General features: G+C 45.2%; 3 protein-coding genes across 3 annotated transcripts; 1 reads left to right on the forward strand and 2 right to left on the reverse strand.

The window, feature by feature from the left end:
- Positions 1–1562: 1562 nt before the first annotated feature.
- On the reverse strand, positions 1563–5098 carry ndufa3 (NADH:ubiquinone oxidoreductase subunit A3). Its single transcript, XM_079504523.1, has 4 exons — positions 5037–5098; positions 4689–4763; positions 3443–3520; positions 1563–1757 (listed from the first exon to the last, which is right to left on the reverse strand). The coding sequence occupies exons 1-4, from the start codon at positions 5041–5043 to the stop codon at positions 1666–1668; spliced, it is 252 nt and encodes an 83-aa protein (XP_079360649.1). The 5' UTR covers positions 5044–5098; the 3' UTR covers positions 1563–1665.
- A 67-nt stretch (positions 5099–5165) lies between these two features.
- tfpt (TCF3 (E2A) fusion partner) lies at positions 5166–21549 on the forward strand. The gene is made up of 7 exons (XM_079504520.1): positions 5166–5410; positions 6860–6966; positions 7745–7873; positions 8512–8582; positions 9451–9520; positions 10694–10855; positions 19999–21549. The coding sequence occupies exons 2-7, from the start codon at positions 6865–6867 to the stop codon at positions 20071–20073; spliced, it is 609 nt and encodes a 202-aa protein (XP_079360646.1). The 5' UTR covers positions 5166–5410; positions 6860–6864; the 3' UTR covers positions 20074–21549.
- On the reverse strand, positions 11719–18336 carry LOC306925570 (activating signal cointegrator 1 complex subunit 3-like; the record flags this gene model as incomplete). Its single annotated transcript, XM_079504484.1, has 1 exon — positions 11719–18336. One exon carries the CDS (start codon positions 18334–18336, stop codon positions 11719–11721), a length of 6618 nt encoding a protein of 2205 aa, XP_079360610.1.
- Positions 21550–21590: the final 41 nt, after the last annotated feature.

Genomic DNA, 21590 nt, shown 5'->3' on the forward strand with positions numbered 1-21590 from the left:
TGAAAATAGTCGATCTGTAAGCTCACATGCTTCGTGACCTTGTAGATCTGCTATTTTCATATTTTGACAAATATGAATGACCAAAGGTTTATGACCATTAACTGAGGTTAATGTGGATAACATTATTAAAAAGCCCCTCTCCCCCCACCACACACACCCCTCACTAAGCACGAAACATACTTGGACAGAGAATTAGATATTACATTGGGACTAGTTTTTGAGGTGGTAAATCTGGGACTCAGAGGCTTGATCTTAGAAAAAGTGAAAATGTTCTACTGAGGTAAAATATTGATTTAACACTGCACACTAATTTCTACACTGTTCTTTGAGTCTGTCAAAATGTATAGCAATGTAAACTAGCTGTACTTTTGTTGAATCTAAAGAAATTACTGGTTATTATTGAAGCCATTATTACATGCAGAATACTGTTAGGAAGGATATTCCTCACATGGAATATTGAATACCGACTTGTCTTTAAATAAATATTCTATAAAGGAAAGAACAACCAGGTCTCCACTGTTACTAATTATTATATTTTTGGGAAAGCAACTCAGCAATCATCAAGTTATTACTGTCAGGTGTCTGTCTCTTTAATGGCAAATAAACAGTACTTCAAGTTCAGGTGTCGAATATACTAGTATATAGTTTATGCCATTGCATAAGTGGATTTTCTTGGTTTACTCTGCACTAAAATACTCATTTAACTCAGTGAAAGTGTGCAAATGGAACCTAAAGTACTAACCACACCAAAGGGTCACCATGCAAGGACGGTCAAAACGGTTGCAAGGAGTTAACGCTAAGACCGTCTTGACCCTTCGGTGTGGTTTGGACCATTGAATTCCATGCGTTGAATCACTAGGGTCAACGTGCAACAAGACATCACACCGCAGGGACAACGCTAAAACCGCCTTGACCCTTTGGTGTGGTTAGGGCTTTATGGACCCATCATTTAAAGCTGAAGAGCTTGCACAAAACACATTTCACCCACTTTTACACCTGTAAGGCTTCGTACGCACATATCAGACGAACATGCTCTGTGCTGTCCGTGTTTTATGGCCGCCTCAATGCTTTTCCAATGGAAGTCACGTGGTTTGACCAAACAGTTGTGTGTGATGGGGGGAGGGGGGGCAATCAAACACAAGTGTTTGGTCAAACCATGTGACTTCCATTGGAAAAGCATTGGGGCGGCCATGAAACACAGGCAGAGCACAGCACAGTTGTTCTTTATGTTTGTACGAAGCCTAATGTGACGAAGATGATTCTGAGTTGCCTGGTCAGAGTCAAAAGAAGCATGGCGTTCAGTCTAGGGGTGCAGTATAGTTTAGACTAGTCATTGGTTAGACCAGTCATTAGTCCTACAACTACAACCTATCTCAAACCCTCACCCTAAACCTAACCTCCCACGGGGCAGCACACCTAAACCTAACCTTAACCCATGTCTAACCAATGACTAGTCTAAACTAAGTATGCACCCCCAGTCTAGAAGGTTTTACTTGTCATATCCAATCCAGATCTTGTGAATATATATGATCCAACCGGGAGCCATAAAAATACAAGAGTGGTATCAAATAAGGAATCTTTATTGTGGGTCATTGATAGACAGAGCAGCTATACTGTACAGATAAACAGGAACAACGGGCTGGTACAACTCGGTCGCAATAAGCTTCATAGGTTTTTCAAAAAATCAAGGTTATTTCCTTTGGGTTCAGCAGGGTGAGCAGGAACGTCAGGCATGTTTCCATCGTCTCTCAGAGGGACTGGAAGCAGGTAGAAAAAAGAAAGGATCAAGCTTAGTTTATTCCATTTAGGCCTGACGTTGAAATTAAAAAAAAACGTTCGCTCTGAAAGAATATATATTCAAAGATTTATGCCTAATTTTTACGATTTTTCAAAAATAGCAGACCTACAAGCTCGTAGCGCGCCACTCGCGCTATGAGCTTGTAGATCTGCTATTTTTCAATAGCTAAAGTGTAACATAATGCTTAGTTAAAACACCAAAAGGGGTTCCCGTCCAGAATGGGTTATTCAGGGTTTCTCAGCCTTTTCAATTTCAAGTAGGGGTGCAACAGGTAATCCAACTAATAGATTTATTTGATTATTAAAATGTAATAAAAAAAAACTTGTGTTCTTTATTTGTTTTCTCAAATAGCGAAAATAGAAGATCCACAAGCTCACGCAACACTCTGCATCGCTAAAGCATCGTGAGCTTGTAGACTGGACATTTTCTGTTTTGCAATGTTTGCACCACACCGTTACGTATATATGAAGTATAATATATGGCTTAAGTGCTTAATCACGTTTATCGATTCACTCAATTATTACAAAAAAAATATTAGAAATGTTGGGTCAATTTGTTGATATATACAAATGTTACAGGAATGATCCAAAAACAAACGCATTTTCAACATTCGATTGATCGATAAAGTAATCAATACAATGATCACTAATTGCTGCAGCCCCTAATGTGCATTAGAGGCCACGGTACCCTAATCTACCGGTGAGAACGTTTTTATTGTCAGGCATGAGTTGGTTCGATATGGACTGCCATTATGTTGAATACAAAGTCAGAGGAACACAAATACAAAAGGTGCTCATCGTTGGCGAGTGGTTCGATAATGGAAAAACAGAAGGAGGTCCAAGGCACTCTGTTGCAGTCAGGTATAAAGGGCCTTTACTTTAACGTGTCTATGAATGAAGGTATAGAGATAACAGTATGTAACAAATGGTGCCATCAAAACTTTAGCTGTGGGGACCCCGGCTGCACTAGTGCTACCAGAGTCCATAGAGTAACACAGAGTTACGACATTGAGGGGGCAGAAAACAGCCCGGTCACGTGGTTCATGTACTCGCGCGAGCCCATAGACTCCAATGCATTCCATAAACTTCCGGTTTGTCCCTTTTCAATACAAGTCTATGTAGAAGAGCCTGGCCGGCCCCATCGTAACTCTGTCTTAAGCTGCATTCATACTCCAGTTTGAGGTGATAACATATCACCTAAAACTGGAGTATGTATGAGCCTTTACTCTATACACTGACACCACGGCACGTAATCAGCGCCTCAAACGGTGACTCCGCCCACCCCCGGGGGAAGTTGTGATTTGCGCTCGTTCACTGCAATGCAATTTGCGGCATTTTCAAAACAATATTGAGCAGAGTAGCGATTATCAAACGTATTTGCAATGCCATACGTTGAAAGATCGGTTGCCCGTGGACAAGGCACGCTACCTCCGCAAGTTAGATAGCATCGGCATAGATGTTTGTCCGTATGTGATTAAGGATTGGACCAAGTTGCATTGGCAGCCATAGAAAATTCTTACCCCAGGCTAAAACCGGATGTGACGTTTTTGGGCGTTCCTGTCTAGCGTGGTGTCAGTGTATGGCTCCGAGTGCTACAGTACATGAACAGAACACTAAATAAAAATGGTTCAGCAGCTCTGCTTACCTGGGTAGGTGTATGGAGTATTGGCATTCATCATTCCACTGTACTTCGTCCAGGGACTGACCAATGGAAGGGCCATGCCTGATGATGATAAAAGAAACATCACATACTGTCAATGAGAATCATACAGAACATGTTTTCATTTACACCATTACAATTATTCTAAATAGAAGAAACACATTCACTTCTTAATGTGGTGTTATTGATATTAAAGACATCTTTAACATTTTCATTTGCATCTGCACTTTGTCATGTATGTACCGGTATTTAATAAAATTTGACATTTGCATATCCTAGATACCAAAGTAAAAGTCAGACATGATTCAAAAAAATCAGACCCGTCTGAGTGGTGTTGTACTGTACTGTAGGCTACAAGCCGCCCTCCTCCTAGCTGCAATTTGCAACTCTAGATTTTTTTATAATAGGATGAATCTAGAGTTGCAATACCCTTTATCATCCAATTGCGTTTGCGATCTGCTTGTCTTAAACGACGTTAAACTCACCAACATTGCAGCTGTAGAGTCCAAGCTTGAATTATCCTCTTTCAATCTGCCGAGCTTGTTTTTCATAAAAATCCACCGTAGACATGTTCTGAGCTACTTTCTGTCAAGAAATTCTGTGCAAGTGATTCTTTTTCTGGTGCTGGAGTTTGGAAGCACTCGTCGTAAGTCACTGAACGGCCCTGCGTACCACCTGTTTCGAATTTGCACATAATGCAGGAGGCAGCAGCACGACCCGTTATAGAAAACGAGTGCTTCCAAACTGCAACACTTAGAAAAAGAATCACCTGCAGAGGATGTCTTGACAGAAAGTAGCTCATACCATCTCTACTGGGGATTTTTATGAAAAACAAGCTCGGCAGATTGAAAGAGGATAATTCAAGCTTGGACTACAGCTGCAATGTTGGTGAGTTTAACGTCGTTTAAGACAAGCAGATCGCAAACGCAATTGGATGAGTGGGGAGTCAATGGAGGGTATTGCAACTCTAGATTCATCCCATTATTACAAAAATCTAGAGTTGCAAATTGCGGCTACCCTCCTCCCTGGTCTGTGTTTAGGCTGTGCAACAGTGACACTTGGTGGTGAACAAATTATTTTCGTGCTCGGACACAGGGACAGACACAGCCACACACATAGCTGTCTATAGGACTGGTTGCACCACTCAAAAATATATCTGATAGCCTTAGATCCAAAGCTAACACATACACAGAGAGAGAGAGAGAGGGGGGGTTGGTGAGTGGTGACTGACCTAGAAGCCCAAGGGCGCAGGATGCAAATATCACTGGCTCCTTATTCCACACATTCTTTAGAAATGCTCCGATCGCTGGAGAGAAAAGGCATGATGATGATTTAACTAACACAACAATCCACCAAGTCAGCTAACCAGCAGCTAGCCAACATTAGCAACACACCCAAGGTCATGTCTGTTCTTTAGATGAATAAATGCCATAGCTTTTAAAGGAACCCGCTGTGCAGTTTCGTTGGAATAAATGCTAATATTCAAACTATTAAATTGCGCGACAAGTAAATGAATTCATCTAAAATAAACAAGTATTGCCTATGGTGTACGAATGCTTCAAAACAAATATGCTCGCACCTGCCATGTTGACTTGTAGTTTAACTGTAGCTACTAGCTAGGGCTCATGGGACATGTAGTTGGTATAGATGCCTGCGGTGACGTATATTTATTGCGCCCGTCGCGTAAAAACATTCGATAATGGATGTTCCGTAATGTGAGTGTGAAACAACCCCCCAACTAGAAGGTTATTTTTTTGTCCTAAACATTCATTTTGAATGGTTGTATTTATTTTTCTATGTATTATAGAATGGATTAAATTGGTGCGTCATTCAGGTTTTACTTGTCCGTTAGGATGTACCCGATGCGATGACATAGTAGTGGATCTTTGAAAAAGCAAGACAGTTTCCACTACAGACTCAGAGCATCAGTGATCTGATCTGAGCCATAATAAAGTAAGTAGGAATATTCAAACCACGTTTTATAACAAACTCAACCCACTGATGCTCCTGTGTATCATGTCTATCTATAGCCCCACTAATGTCTATCTGATAACTGCTAATGATGTTTCATTTCACTGGAATACAAGTCGATTCATTGGTCACATGCCACCTAAACATTGGACATTCAGCACTTCAGTGTTAAATGTGTGTACACTAGCCTAATGGATTTAGACTCTCGTAGATGTATTTTTCGATTCTGACGACAGAATCGAAAAGTACATCTACGAGAGTCTAAATCTTAGGTTATGTATGTACGCTGTATGCTTTGGAAGAATAAAGAATAAATGTATGCTTTGGAAAATGGCTAGAAAATAAGAAGTCATGTAAAGTAAGCTATGATTTGGACATGCATACAACATTATTAGACCTACATTTACCCTTCAACTTCTCGGTTATGCCCAAAATGATTGTCTATCCACAAGATTTGATCAATTTGTAGCAATTGTAGCCTTAAATTTGCTCTGGTCCACTTGGAGAAGTCCTTAAGGCTATATGGACCAGAGCTAGCCTTAAATTTGGCCACCAATTTATAAAATAAATGTTAATATGAAGAAATAAACGTTGCCCATAGCCGCAATTTGCAACTCTAGATTTTTTTATAATGGGATGAATCTAGAGTTGCAATACCCTCCATTGACTCCCCACTCATCATTTTGCGTTTGCGATCTGCTTGTCTTAAACGACGTTAAACTCACCAACATTGCAGCTGTAGTCCAAGCTTGAATTATTCTCTTTCAATCTGCCGAGCTTGTTTTTCATAAAAATCCCCCGTAGACATGTTATGAGCTACTTTCTGTCAAGAAGAAGAAATGTTGGAGTTTGGAAGCGCTCGTTTGTATTAAGGGGTCGCGCTGCTGCCTCCTGCATTATGTGCAAATGCGAAACAGATGCATGCAGGGACGTTCAGTGACTTACGACGAGCGCTTCCAAACTCCAGCACTTAGAAAAAGAATCACTTGCACATAATTTCTTGACAGAAAGTAGCTCATAACATGTCTACGGGGGATTTTTATGAAAAACAAGCTCGGCAGATTGAAAGAGAATAATTCAAGCTTGGACTACAGCTGCAATGTTGGTGAGTTTAACGTCGTTTAAGACAAGCAGATCGCAAACGCAAAATGATGAGTGGGGAGTCAATGGAGGGTATTGCAACTAGATTCATCCCATTATAAAATATCTAGAGTTGCAAATTGCGGCTACGTTGCCCATAGAGTTCTCAGGTGCCCAGTGCCCACTATTCTGGTTATACCATTTCACTACTGCTAGATGAGGCTATTTCTTTCTTTTTTTTTAGTTGTTTGTTGCTGATGCATCACATTTACTGTGTCTGTGACTCTGTGTATTTATATTTCTCTGGGTGGCTGCCTGGCTGGCTGTGTTTGTCTTTGCTGTTCTCTTTAGTTTAGATGATGGAGGATTTTTCCGGCTTGGCGCTGCCTCCTCTCTTTGGAGGCCACATCCTGGAGGCAGAACTGGAACCTGGTGGCGTGGAGTTGAGCCCGGGGGAGGTAATGTCAAGAAACTGACACATGTCGTTGACCAATCAAAGACCACTCTGAAACAAACCATCGAATTATTATGATAATAAGTGCCTGTCCACCAGCTTGTATTCAGCTTTGTCGAGCGTCGATAGTACAATAACAATTGGCCCGTGTTTGGCGGAGGGAAGTCGTGCGGGCGGCGAGGGTGATATTTGTCACTGCGCGTAGTAGTACTCTTATGGGCTGGCTGTCAGTGGGGAGAGTGTTAGGCGGTAACAATACACAGAAATGTGTGTGGGCAGAAATCAATTTGCCAAACCACTAAATGAAAACTAAGCTATGATGACTAAAGCCCTAACCACACCAAAGGGTCAAGACGGTTTTAGCGTTGTCCCTGCGGTGTGATATGTCTTGTTGCACGTTGACCCTAGTCATTCAACGCATGGAATTCAATGGCCCAAACCACACCAAAGGGTCAAGACGGTTTTAGTGTTAACTCCTTGCAACTGTTTGGACCCAAGGAGTTGCATGGTGACCTTTTGGTGTGGTTAGGGCTTAAAACTAAGACTAACTATTGACAATTTCGTCAACAAATAAAAACTAGACTAAAATGTTAGGACGGGTCTAGTGGACAGATTTTGTCGACTCAAATCTTGTGACTAAAACTAGACTTAACACTAAAACATTCCAAGTGACTAAAATGTGACTAAAACTAAATGAAAACTATTCAAGAGACTTGCTGTCGAAATCAACACTGGATCAGCATCACAAAAATGTGCCATCGGCTGGGCTCTACTACCAACAGGTGGAGCTGGGTCCAGGAGGAACTGAGCTTCTAGAGGATGAGATTGGAGGACAAGAGGACGAAGAGACGAGAGCACTGAACAAAAGGAAATACCTGGCTCTCAGTAAGAGATGCAAAGAAATAGAACAGGTATGCTATTTATTAGGGCTGCAAGCAACTGTCAATTATTTATTATTATTTATTATTATTTTATACTTTGCCATTCAACGGTGTTGAATGGCAAAGTATAGGTTTAGATTTGTTATTATTGCCAATCATGTACACATTAGTGTAGAGGAAAAAAAGGGCGTGGACCAAGTATTGAGCCCTGGGGGACTCCGGTCAACTAAGTATATAGGGCTTTAAGTGTGGTGCCACAGATAGAAGGCCCATTCTTTTCTCCCATAGAGATTTCTCCTGCTCCTGGTGAATCATCATGAGGCATGAAGTATTTGACTCGGTGTCGAAATTTTAATATTTAATTATAAATAATATACTATATTTAATAAATGCACTTTTTTGCAGTTTTCAAATATATTTTGACACAGAAGCAAATGTTTTCTGGTCATGATTCAGCCCAGAGCCTAGATGGCTTGGTTCCAGGCTTAGAAATCTTTCGGTACTGTACACGTAGTTGTAAGACGATTTGTGAAACTACCCGAACTACAAGCTCACAAACCGTTGTATACTTGAAAATGGTAGCCTTTAGTGACATGCCCCAAAAAAACAACACCAGAGTTATTGATTAAAAACCAACAGTTGAAAAACATCCCTCATGTCTGTATCAGGTGAACCAGAAGATCCTTGGTCGTCTTCACCAGGTTCAGAGACTAACGCGGCGCATGAAGAAAGAGAGACGGTACAGTTTATACCAGCGATTCTGAACCTGTGGACCCACAGGCCCACTAGTGGACCATGAGGATATTGCAAGTGGGCCCCCAAATAATTGGCAAAACACTAAGGATTTGAATGATAATATAACATAAAAGGGATATTTCACTTTCAAACATGTTTGGGGTATTTTGTAATGTCTACTCAGGCTTTTGAGGGCGTCCCAGACAGTTTTTAAGTCGCTTGATTCAGTATTTATATATTTAATCTTTGGTTCTTGTGACTCATACTGCCCTCCTAATACTTGAGGGGGTTGTGCTTTTTCAATTACTTTTGGATGTTGGATGTTTCATATAGTGTCTTGAGTATGACTGCATGCCATAAATCAGTGGTTCCCAAAGTGGGGTCCGGGGACCCCCAGGGGTCCTTGAGAGAGTTCCAGGGGGTCCCCAGCTAAATGATAATTAGGAACCAAATGGACCCTTATGGGTCTGTAACTCGGAGAGTGTACAAATGGAATCAAATGGTCCCATTTGCACACTCTCAGAGTTAAATGAACTTTGATTTTACAATATACATTGGGGTCGCAGAGATAGAAATGCCATTAATAGGGGTACGTACTACGTAGCCTAATTCAGGTCCAAACCTGGGGGTCCTTGAAATGAAAATGGTTGAGAATCACTGCCTGAGCTGTACAAATCTTCTCTTATAGGGCTTACTTGGCATATATTTTCGAATGGGGCTCCGCAGGCTAATGAGTGTCAATTTGGGGGTCCTTGACATGAAAAGGTTTGGGAACCACTGTCCTAAATCATGTGGCGATAGTCTTTCTACCTGTTTAGTCCTCACCGCTTTACTCCTGATCTCTTTACAACATCCATTTCATTGCATTGTAGGTTTCTTATGAAGACTCTCGACGCTCATGGTGATGACTACAGGAATGCCCAGCTCACCATACTACTGGAGGTAAGAATACTAAGTGCATTAGTGATGTTAACATATATACTGTATTCATCATGAAAAATACACATATCATCAGGATATCATCAGGGACAGATTGCACAACAACTTGCTTTTCCCCCCCATGTCCAACTTTGTGTGTCTGTGTAAACGCAAACATTGAAGACAAAAGTGAGGATGCAAATTGTGATTGGCCAGAATGAGATGATGTGTGATGACGCAGTATAATTGTGTCACACTCATTTGAGGGCATTTGTTAGATTATCCTGAACTGTCATTCAACTCTCATGTGTCTCTAGTTGTCTGTGTCCCCAAACACCCCAAACACGTTATTTGTGTTTGGGTTAGAAAGGAGGGGGATCAGCCTGTATTGTAAACGAGAAAATACATTTGGTGAGAGCATTATTTTCAAATGTGCACATTTACAATACCCATTTACAACAGAGTTTCAATGGGTACTGATGACTGCACAGATTTCAGTTCTAGGTCCTTCCAATAAATTCATTCAATTTCCAGCACCGTATTATATATTGTCTTTTTGTTTATATGTACTGCTGCAATTAATATGTGGCACTACAGGAAATAAAGAACATCATTTACTTGTAATCTATACATCACCTACTGTATAACAGTGGCAAATGCAGAATGTGTCTAGTACTGACTGGGCCTGGAAATAATCTGGATGTGGGCGGCATTTTTAAAGCTTGGTTATAGTAACCGGTGGATGAGACCAGGTCCATATTTGTAGTGGCATACGCTCACTCACGGCGTCCTATACACTCTAATGTTTTGGGAGGAATTGGGGAGTTGGCTTTGGGTAGCGCTCTCTTTTTTCACCCTACATGTGTTCGCATTCCTGCAGTCAAATCAGTGTCATTGTGGTGACCGCTTTACATTTTGGCCTATAACTCGGGAACCCGACCTCGAATCACATATTGTGTTGCCTCTTCACAACGCACTGCAGAGCCGAAAGCAATTAGACTCATAAGGGAATGACATCATGTGAAATGGCAAACCATATTTTGGAAGGAGACTCAATTCCCTTCCCACAGCTGCAAACCACAACTTACACAGCCCTGTGTAGGCCACCTGCCTGGCAAAAATATATGCCCCCTTCTAGTTGTCAGTCACTGCATCACTTGGGGCGGGGACATCATGTTGACTGTCGATCCATTTCAGGATGAGTCTGGTGCCCAACTAGACTACGCCCCTGGAGCGGAGGACGATAGGCCCAACGGTGTGACTGCTGGCTCCTGCTCCTCCACTGCGTTCCATCCTGCCGGCGGTCTGAAGAAGAGGAGACATCGCATGCCAAAGCAGGAGAAGGACAAGGACCAACAGGTGCGTGGAGACACTTTAAACAAGGTTATCTGCATGGCTCTCGTGCACTTTGGAGGTAATGGACTCTTTTCACAGAAGCCATTTATTTGCAAGTGCATTAACCTTATTTTATATCTTTACCGGTTGGGAATAACGCTTATATATGGGGTATCCAGGTGGTGCAGGGGACAGGGGTAAAGTTCTGCCAACAACAGTGGAGACTGGGGTTAGAATCTTCCGTTGAGCATCCGCCTTGGCCAGGCACTCTAACAAACACTGTTGGCTGTATTTGGTCAGGGGAGACTGTTCAGCTGGGAGCAGAACTGGGGATAACTATTTAATTATCTTTTTATCATTTTTGAGTGGTGCAAACCACTCCAATAACCAGCTTTGTCTGTATCTATCTATGTATGTGTGTACCTGTACAGGTGAGCATGGTTGCTATGGTTAGTGTGTGACGTCACTGCACCACTCGGTTCACACGGGTGTGATCTTTTGACCTATGCCCAGCTTTGTCTGTCTGTGTGTACCCCATAGCGATGATTTGATTGCCCGAGGGCTTACAAAGTGAAGATAAAAGGACATAAAAGTGAGGATGCCAAAAGTGATTGGCCGGAATGTGATGATGTATGATTATAAGAGCGCCCCTCACTTCACACGAGTGACACATTTGAAGTCCTCCCAATTGAATGTGTCACTCCTTACTGGTTGGCGTAAGGTGATGTGGCCTGCGGACCACAAGTTTGACTCCCCAATGTCACAAACGGTGTGTAAATCTCTGTCATCGCGTCGTAGACGCCCCCACCCAGCCTATCGTATTGCATGCCCAGTTAAGGCAGACTCAATGGTGAATGGGTGGCCAATGCTGGCTGGTATATGTTGTGTCACTTGAGGGACAAATCACTCATGGCGTCTGTCACCTTGGCATTGACCTCCTTGGTGGTGATCCTGGCAGGGGTCACATTGAGGTGGATGTCATACCGCTGGTCCAGTCCCAGGTAGCAGTCACTCATCAGGTACAGGGTGTAAACACATTTTCCAGCCTTCTCTGGGGTGTAGAAGGCCAGGGAGACAAGTCTCTGGCTGTGTACATATCCAACCCGTTTGACAGCCAGCAACTCCCTGTGGTCCACTTCTCCTAGAACCAGGAACCAGCCCTCATCTTTCGCCTTAGGGAACCGGGAGGCCTGGGCCTTGCTGTCTTGCTTCCTCCTCTTCTGTCCAATATTGACGCGCCTCAGTGACACCTGGAGGACGTACTCCTGGTCAGCGTGGACATCCATCCAACTTCTCTCCGTCAGACTGCCACCCACAACGGCAGGAACTGGGTGCTCGGTCTGCTCCCGGCACTCCTCCCACCAGCCTTTCACGCTCAGCCCCACCTCCACCACTGGCAGATGGCTGAGGAATGACCACGCCTGGGTGATCTGATTTGGTTGCAGCTCCTGACCAAAGATGAGGGCGAACCTACTCTCTCTCCCTTCGCAGGTGGCGATAAGCTCAGGTAGTCCTTCGATTGGTCCGTTGAAGCCTCCAGCCCCGCCTGTCTCCTTCTTGTTAGCCCACTGGCTGAACAGATGGAGGTCCTTTTGTTCAACATGGGGCAGTGTCAGTAATGACGAGTCGTGCAGCCACCTGCCCTGGACAACCATCTGCACCAGGTTGCATATGTTGAGAGCAGTCACCAGCCAGCCCTCATGGGCAACTACATCCAGCATAGCTTGGCAGACACGGATGGTGTTGTCCAGCACCGTTTTGGTGTCTGTGTTGTAGTCACTGCAGGGCAGTGGGGTTCGGCTGAAGTGAGCCTGTAGCAGCAGGTGGGTCTTGGTGTGGGGGCTGTCATAGGAGTGTGGTTTCACAGGCAGAGGGAGCTCCTTAGCCAGCTCAATGTTCAGCTGGTCCTCATTGTGTCTGACGGGGAGCTCTGCGTACTCCTTTGCATCCGTGAGAACAGAGAGGATCTCCTGGATGGGCAGCTCGGCGCTCAGCCGCTCTTTGAACATGCGGATGGTCTGGTGCTTCAGGTAGTAGTAGGAGGAGATCTGACCATTCTTCAGCGGCTTGATGGTGCGCTCATCCTCTTGTATCTCTATACAGTAGGAGCTCTCCAGATCCCTCAGGCTTATCTCCACCAGGTTGGACAGGTACTTATTGATGGACTTGTGGCTGACGTCTTCCAGCTTGTAGTAGCTGGGGTTCATGACTAGTCGTCTGAAGAAGTATGTCCAGGTGATGTAGTCTAAGGCATCGTTCTTGGAGTTGATGGTCCCCGCCGCGATCTCGGCATTCAGATGGTCTGACAGCACGCTCAGGAGACTGGATTCCACGGGGAAAGGCTCATAGAGGAATTTCTTGTAGAAGTCCTTTTTGATATCATGGACCAGGATGACTGCTTTGCCCTGGTTGTCAAACTGTGGCCTGCCTGCACGTCCCATCATCTGCAGAACATCTGTGATGGGATAGTCGATGTAGCGCCTAGTTTTTCCATCAAAGTACTCCGTTCCCTTGACGATCACCAAGTGAGCAGGGAAATTGACCCCCCATGCGAGTGTGCTTGTGGCGATCAGTACCTGGATCTTGCTGTTAAGAAACAACTCCTCCACGGTTTTCCTGTCTCTCTCATGCAGGCCGGCGTGGTGCATGCCAATCCCAAACGCCAGCGTGAGTTTCAGGTTGGATTCCTTTACCGTTGCAATGATGGCCTCCATCTCTCTCTCATCCTGATGCAGCCACTGGTTGGGGTCGTCCTCAGAGGCCAGGTAGGCAATCAGGTCCAGCGCTGTGAGCCGTGTCTGACGGCGTGAGGACACAAAGATCAGCACTGGTTTGGCTGGAGAGTGGCTGCGGATTGCTTGGAAGGCAGGCTTGTTCATGCTGGCCATGCGGGGGCAGTAGTGCTGTCCTGGGAAACCATGGATGTGAACCTCAAGGGGCACCGGACGCACTGAAGGACGGAAATTAAACAAGCCTGCCTCTTTGATCCCCAGCCAGTCGGCCAGGTCTCGTGCATTGGCCAGAGCAGTGGAGAGGCCAACAACACGCACACTCCTGTTGGTATGGGAGGAGATGAAGTTGGTTCGAGATACAATGACCTCCAGCACTGGACCTCTGTCCTCCCCAAGCAGGTGGATCTCGTCGATGATGAGGATGGCTACTTTCTGGACATAGCTACGGTTCTGCCAACTGCGGCTCACCCCGTCCCACTTCTCTGGTGTGGTGACAATGAGGTCAGCCTGTGCGATTGCTCTCATGTCGGGGGTCACGTCACCCGTCAGCTCCACCACTTTCTTTCCCAGCTTTTCCTCTATTCGGAACTTCCAGTCCTCAATCCTCTCTTTGACCAGGGCCTTCATGGGAGCGATATAGACCACCTTGGATGTTGGATACTTGTTGAACACACGGAACATGGCCATCTCTGCAGCAATGGTTTTTCCGGAGCCTGTTGGTGCCCCCAGCAGGACATTGGTGTCTGTGTGGTAGAGCGTGTGGAATATCTGCGTCTGGATGGGGTTGTAGTGGGTGAACTTGTACAGACTCTCATACTCTCTGTTCCCCAGGGCTGTTATGGGCAGTGGTTGGAGGTCCAGCAGCTCTGTGTGAGGGGGATGCCTCTCGGGTAGTATGAGGTGCTGGAAGTTGATAGTGGAGACAGCCTCAGCACCCAGCCAGCGATCCGACACAGCTCTGATGTAGTACTGGGAGGGTAGAGGCTCAAAGATGGGGATGCTAAACACAATGTGCAGAGGCTCTTTTGTCACCACCTGTTTCCTCTGCAGGAGGAAGTACTCAGAGTGGTAGATGTGGTCGTTGATTGGGTCCTCCACCCACAGCCACCAGGGTTCACCCACTGATCCGTGCACCTGGTCCGTCCAGCTGAAATCAGGGGTGATGACGAGGCTCACACGGAGGATGGTACGAGTGATTGGCTGGATGCTGGCTTCGAGCATGATTGAGGGGATCTGGTGGGCGCACTGCTTAACCCTCAACCCGATGTTGACATGGTGCAGCATATGACCGATCTCATCCTTCCTCATCTCTTTCAGTTTATCCAGGCTGAGGTTCTTCTCCTCCAGGCGTGACAGCACTGTGTGGGGAAGGGTAGGGAACTGCCGGAGGGGGTGAGCAGAGCTCCACAGCTGCTTGTCGATCACCTTACAGAGGGTAAGCAGACGATAGGTCATAGCTGGCCAGCGCTTCTTCAAAGCGATCTCAAACAGGGCCCTGACGATACGAGCAGAATTCTGTGCCACATAGGAGAGGTCTGAGATTAGGGAGAAGCTGTCCACATCTCCTCGGCTGATGTAGGTCTGCAGAAGGATGTTGATCTTGCCATAGCTGTTCTCCACCCCACCCGCAGCCGGCAACTCACAGTACTTACGCAGCAACTGTTCCAGTTCCTCTAACTCCTCATCACGTACCTTGACCTGGTCAAACTCCTCTGCCTTGGACACAATGCTGAGGATATCGGCCTCCGTCTTCTGGGAGTTGAACACCTCATTGAACGTCTCTATGGTGTTGTGTTTGATGTAGAAGTGGCTGGCAGTCCGGCCCAGGTCCGTGGAGGAGAAGTAGCCGGTGCGTTCCTCAAAGCGAATCATCCGGGCCTTATCCAGATTCCTGGCTGACTGCACCACCAGTTCCCTCCTGTACAGCTCCAATCCTGGGTCCATCTGGTAAGCCTTGTGGTTGATGCCGTATACCAGTGGGTTGGCCCTCATCCGTACATACAGGTAGGTGTAACCCAGCCATTTCACTGCCTCATCTACATTGGTGACAGTACCCAGGGCAACCTCGGCATTGAGGTTATCTGGCAGGTTTTTGAGGAACTGGCTTTCAATAGGATTCTGTTGGGTGAGCAGGGTGAGGTAGTGGCTCAGCTTGTCGTGAGTGGTGATGATGATTCCCTCACCATGCTTGTCGAACTGTGGCCGTCCGGCTCGCCCAAAGATCTGCATGACGTTTAGGATGCCCAAGTCCACCAGGGAGCCGCGTGCGTTGTCGTAGACCTGAGTTCCCTTAATGATGACTGCGTGGGCAGGCAGGTTGACACCCCAGGCCAGTGTTGCTGTGCACACCAGCACCTTTATGTAACCCTTGGAGAACATGCTCTCCATCAGGCTGCGGTCAGAGCGAAGCATGCCAGCGTGGTGTATCCCAAAGCCTTCGGGGAACATCTCCCTCAACTGCTTGTTCTTGGAACGCTGGACCTGTTTCTCACACTGGCCATATTCTGGTCCCTGTTGGGGTTGGAAAAGGGTGATGTTGCCTTGGTTCTTGGCCATCTCAATCAGACCCATGGCAGTCTTCACTGTGGCATTACGGGCATGGACAAACACCATCACCTGATGCCCGGCCGTGATATGCTGCAGGACTTTATTATAGCACACCTCCTCCATGTCATGCAGCTGCTGAATCTTGTTGGTGGTTTTGATGCCAACAAAGGTCTGGCCGAGGGGCACCGGCCTGAAACGGCCATCAAAGAAGAAAAGGCCGATATAGGGGTTGACGTGGAGGAAGGTTGCCACATCCAGGTAGTTGGGCAGCGTGGCTGACAGACCCAGGATCCTGATCATACTCTGGGTGGACTCCACCTGTCTGATGGTCCTGGCCACCAGGCTCTCCAGGACGGGCCCTCTGTCCTCGTGGAGCAGGTGCACTTCATCCAGGATCAGCAGACGGACAATCTGGGACAGGGCCACATCTCCGACACCCTTCCTAGTTACGATGTCCCACTTCTCAGGCGTGGTCACCACCATCTGTGTTCGAAGGATCTCCGCTTTGGTTAGCTGCATGTCTCCAGTGAGTTCTCTGACAGTAATGCCCAGTGGTTCCAACCGCGTACTGAAGTAGTTGGACATTTCAGCTGCCAGGGCCTTCATAGGAGCCACATACACAATCTTGAACTCGTCCTTACTGATGGCCCCTCCAGGTTGGAGGTGCTGGCGGATCTCGTGCAGGACGGTGAGCATTGCAACATTGGTCTTGCCAGCTCCAGTGGGGGCACAGATGAGCAGGTTCTCATTGGTGTTGTAGGCCATCTCGAAGACGATAGACTGGATCCGATTCAGGCGCTTCACCCCCTTGAACACCAGCTGCCCTATCTCATCCAGCTCAGAGATGTAGATGGGCTTCTCCTCGATGCCAATGGGCATGGGTGCGTTGGGTGGGATCTCAACCTCCTCATACATCTTAGTATTGTCTCTGCGGATGCCCTCTGGCAACAGCATCTTTGCTCCTCCCACAAAGGCAGGGGTCTTTGTGGCCTCAGCATGGCAGTCGTAAACGTTGGGGTAGCGGACGTGCTCGTTCACCTTCTCCCTGCTGAACACAGGCTCCTGGCGTGCAGTCAGTAGGGCCTGCTCCCTCTGGGTTCTTATCTCTTTGGGGTCAAAGCAGAATGTGTCATCTGAGGAGTCATCATAACATTTCACTCTCTTTCTCTCCCTTTTCTCATTCTTCCAATTCATCTTCATCATCTGTCTCTCCTGCTCGGACTGGATGGTGACTTGGCGGGCAAAGGCGGGCTTGGATCCCTCGCCAGCACATTTGCGGCTACCGTCTGACATGTGGCTGAGCTCAGGTGCAAGGAAGAGGGGAGAGTTGACGATTGCCACCCTTCGCTGCAGGAGGGTGAAGATCATCTCAAACCCCTCTGCGCCCAGCAGCTCAAACAGCTCATTCTGCAGCTCGTCGTCACTTTTGTGGGAGGCCAGCATCTTGAACAGGGAGGTGCAGAGCTCCTCTCGGCTGGTGGAGATCATGTTACCTCCGTTTAGGTACTTCTCTACCTCTGCATTGAAAATAGCTCTGTCCACGGATCCCTGGTTGGGAGCCCTTGATGTAGACCCATTCCCCTGAACCCTGACCCTCCCGGTACCCTGGTGGTTGTTGAGGAAGTTGTTAAAATCTAGGCTGACCTCCTTCTCCGAGTCCTCGACCGGGGGCAAGTTCTCCAAGGGGTCGACAGTGTAGCAGTCATAGGAGAATGCGATGTTGCCTCCAAAGGCAGAGCCACGTTGATGGTCGTGGCAGGAGATCTGGGCCCGGACAAAGTCCTCCACCTGGGACTCTCCGAGCGGAGCCACTGCGCGTACCACCGCAGCACAAGAGGCCTCAGCTGCGGAGGCGGGGAAAGGGCCAAACATCTGCTTGATTGCCTGTGTTTCCGCAGTACCCACATGGTCTTTGTTGTGGAAGACCTCAAAGAGAAAAACGGCAGCACTTTCAATGGTCTCTTGGCCATTCTCAGTCCCCACTATTTGTTTGGCTGCCTGAAGGATGCTCCTCAGCTCCCGAGAGGCAGCCTGCTGCTCTGCCTTGTCCTGGCTCTGTGTACAAAACTGAATAATCTTCTGCCATGTCAGGCCAGCTTTGGCAAACAGCTCCTGTCTTTTCAACCGCTTTGTCCTCAAATCGTACACATGTTCAGTTAAATCCTCCTTTTTGCTGACTTTAGAGAAGGACCGCAGTGCATCTGTGAGCCGTGGTGGAGACACCATTATTGCCATTTCATTGCTTTGCTATGAGATGTTTAACCATCTAATTCTTCTTCTTAAATGAGATGTAAATTCTGTTTGATGGCATGCCGCGTTTTCTTTAAAGTTTCTATTGTTATGCATACCCTTGACTTGTATATTACAGTAAATTATTGTATTATACTTATCTGTATTATATGATTTTGCTTAATTGGATGACGATGATGTCAGTGTGATGTCATTGGCTTACCGCCTGTGAGTCATTTTCCTGATCAACATAGCTTTAGATTTGTTTTTTCTTCCACCACGATGCGTGTGCGATTTAATTCTGGGTCTAGAGATAATCTTGCATATCAATGTACCGATCAATGACAAATTTATGTGCACAGTCACTAGACTAAAGTGCAATACATGTTCCTTCCGACATCCAAACTGTTTTTCAGAAAGGGAGGTGAGAACATTCAGAACTTCTTTTTCGGACGCTCCTGCGACCCCAGGCTGTCCGAACTAGTTTGGAAAGCCCGTCCGAAACGCATCTTTTGCGATGTCTGAATGAGCATGTATTGGCCTTCACATAGAACCCCACTAATGTATGTGCCCCTGAGACGTCATGTGGCAGCCACAGTGGGTGCCCCTCACTTCACACGAGTGTGTGGATTGTCACACTTTGGGCACGAATTATATCATCGGCTAGACTCTTTCAGAGTCAAGCCATCTATAAGGAAGTTAATTCTGTGTGAATCGGGTTGAAACCTTGCCCATACATGAAGTCATGTGTCATAGATACGACATAGCAGTTTGGCATCATAGAATGATGTCTGAGAACCACATGAAAGCCATGCAAGTCTTGTTCCACTATTACTTTCTGTTAGCCCCATACTGTACCTTGGGCCCTCACAAATTCATAACAAGCACCCTTGATTCAATTTGTTTGGTCTTTGTTCATGACAGCGGCCGGAAGCAATGTTTCATCAGTAAAACTCTTTACACATTGGAGCATGATGAATAGACAATTCAAAAATCGCCGGAGAGCATTTCAAATGATGCCTTAAATTTCTTAATTGTGAGAAATAAACCTTGTTTTGAGTAAAAACAAACAAAAAAACAAAATATACAAATTTCGATAGTGCTATGGATTGATATGCAGTAGGGCTACGGAACACATTTCGGTGTAATCCTGTATCATGATTTTGTTTTCCACAATTCATCATTTTTACATATTGATTGTTATTGTTATAATTGTAGTGCCATTATGAAGCTTTTCAGTTAATCAACATACAATTATTTTGTTTTGTTTCATCAAGACTAATAGTTGTAATTAATATTGGTGATCGCAATATTTAATTAACTAATTATCATCTGATGCATAATCATTGTGCCCTATTGTTGAACAGGGGATCATGTGTGTGTTGGACACATACGGTATACAGCACATAGAATTCTAGGTTATGGTATTAGGGGTTATTATTACTTTTTCAAATAATCAAAGTGCTTTTTTCATTCTTAGCAAAAAACAAATTGTAGATTTGCTGTTTTCGGAATTTGAAGGTTTTTTTTTTTTTTTTTATATATAAATGAAATGTTTTTTTTTATAATTAATTACATTGATTCGTTTGATTAAGTGTTGCACCCCTAAAGCATTCCTCTTGGATTGGTGTTAACTGAGTTTCCATTCCCCATCCACAGACTGAAGGAGATCTATCCATGTTGGCTGAAACACAGTTTGGAGACTTTCCCAGCCCGACCTCTCTGTCCCACTAACGAGAAGAGAGCTCTACAATCTACATGCCGTCCCTCCTCTGAGGAAACACAGAGGAGGGCAGTTTGAACGTTCACATGTTTTATTTTATTTTTTATTTTAACTTTTTAGTTATGTAGCTACAGGAGCAATTCAAAGTGAGTTTGCAGGGAAGAGCTCCAGTGCCTTGCTCAAACAACATTTGAAAGGACACCTGACTGCAGTGGAGAATGAACCTGAGACCAGTGCGAACTGTGCGAAGCTCTGTGTTGATATTATATGTCGGTCCTTAAGCATAAACACTTCATTTATTTTGGTGTATATATGTGTATATATATATATATAGATCTGTCATGTAAATATTTTGCATTGGTCGTTGATAACAACAAACACAGAGATACAAACCAGTAATCTGTAGTAGCCAGACAATTTGATATAGTGTCTAGGGCACAACTTTAGAATAGTGGTTAAGGAGGGGGGGTGACATGAATTAACCATGAATTAAGTAATTCACTGCAACAAAAGAAAATAGTTTTGACATCTTTTGTTTGAAAGCCCACACTGTCAAAGTATATATTTTTTTATCCTATGATTCACCTTTCAAGTCCCAAGGAAGCGAGGGACCACGTGAGTGCAAAAATAGCCTGGCGCCGCCGCTGGGTAGTAATTTAGGTATTTTTAATCTGTCATTGAATGAGTTAACTTTTTAGCCAACCATGGACTTCTGTTACAGACTAGCCAATCCGAGACATACCTGAGATTTTCTCTGTGTGAATCAGACCCTCCATCGCTGGAATGTATGACATACTGTTAAGGTTAAGACGGTGGGTCTGACCCAGTGAGGCTGGGCTGAATCCAGCAGCTGGTCAGTTGCAACCGCACTAATCATGTCATGTCATGTCAGACAGCGTAATCATGTGCTCTCTGGTATACTTTTTATTATTTCACAGTTTGAGAATCGATCTCCGTACTCCGTATGTAGCTCTCAAGCTGAGCTCCTTTTGTTAAACGTGCATCCCTGCCTTGATTATTAAGGTGCACAGTAAAGATGTGATAGTTTTTTTTTTTTTATTGAGAATGACTGGAGACTGAAAAAGGGTGGTGTAGTATAGGAGAAAAGGTTTGAATTCAACATATTCCACAAGTACAGGAGAATATGTTGACAGCCTACATATTGACAAATGGCCCAGAGACAACAGTTTTTATTTAATAGGCAATGCAGTAACAATATGTACATTATGAAAAAGAACAGAACTGCACACTTTTGCATGCTCCATTAAATTTGTATAACATTTATAGCCTGGACACTTGGGTCAAAGAATTTGACCCGATGAAGAGCCCAGGCTCGAAAGGTTGTCATTGATTTATTGGAGCATGTGAGCATGCGCAGGTTCTTGTTATTTTTCATGAAACGTCCTAACACAGCACTCCAACAAGTGATGTGTGTATTCTATCAGCTCTTTATAGAATATATATTAAATGTAACATCTAATAAGCCATCCACATGTTTGTGTACTTTTGTTTTTTGTTAGAATAAAGA

The sequence above is a fragment of the Electrona antarctica genome, assembly GCF_951216825.1.
Source record: "Electrona antarctica genome assembly, chromosome: 6".
NCBI lineage: Eukaryota > Metazoa > Chordata > Actinopteri > Myctophiformes > Myctophidae > Electrona > Electrona antarctica.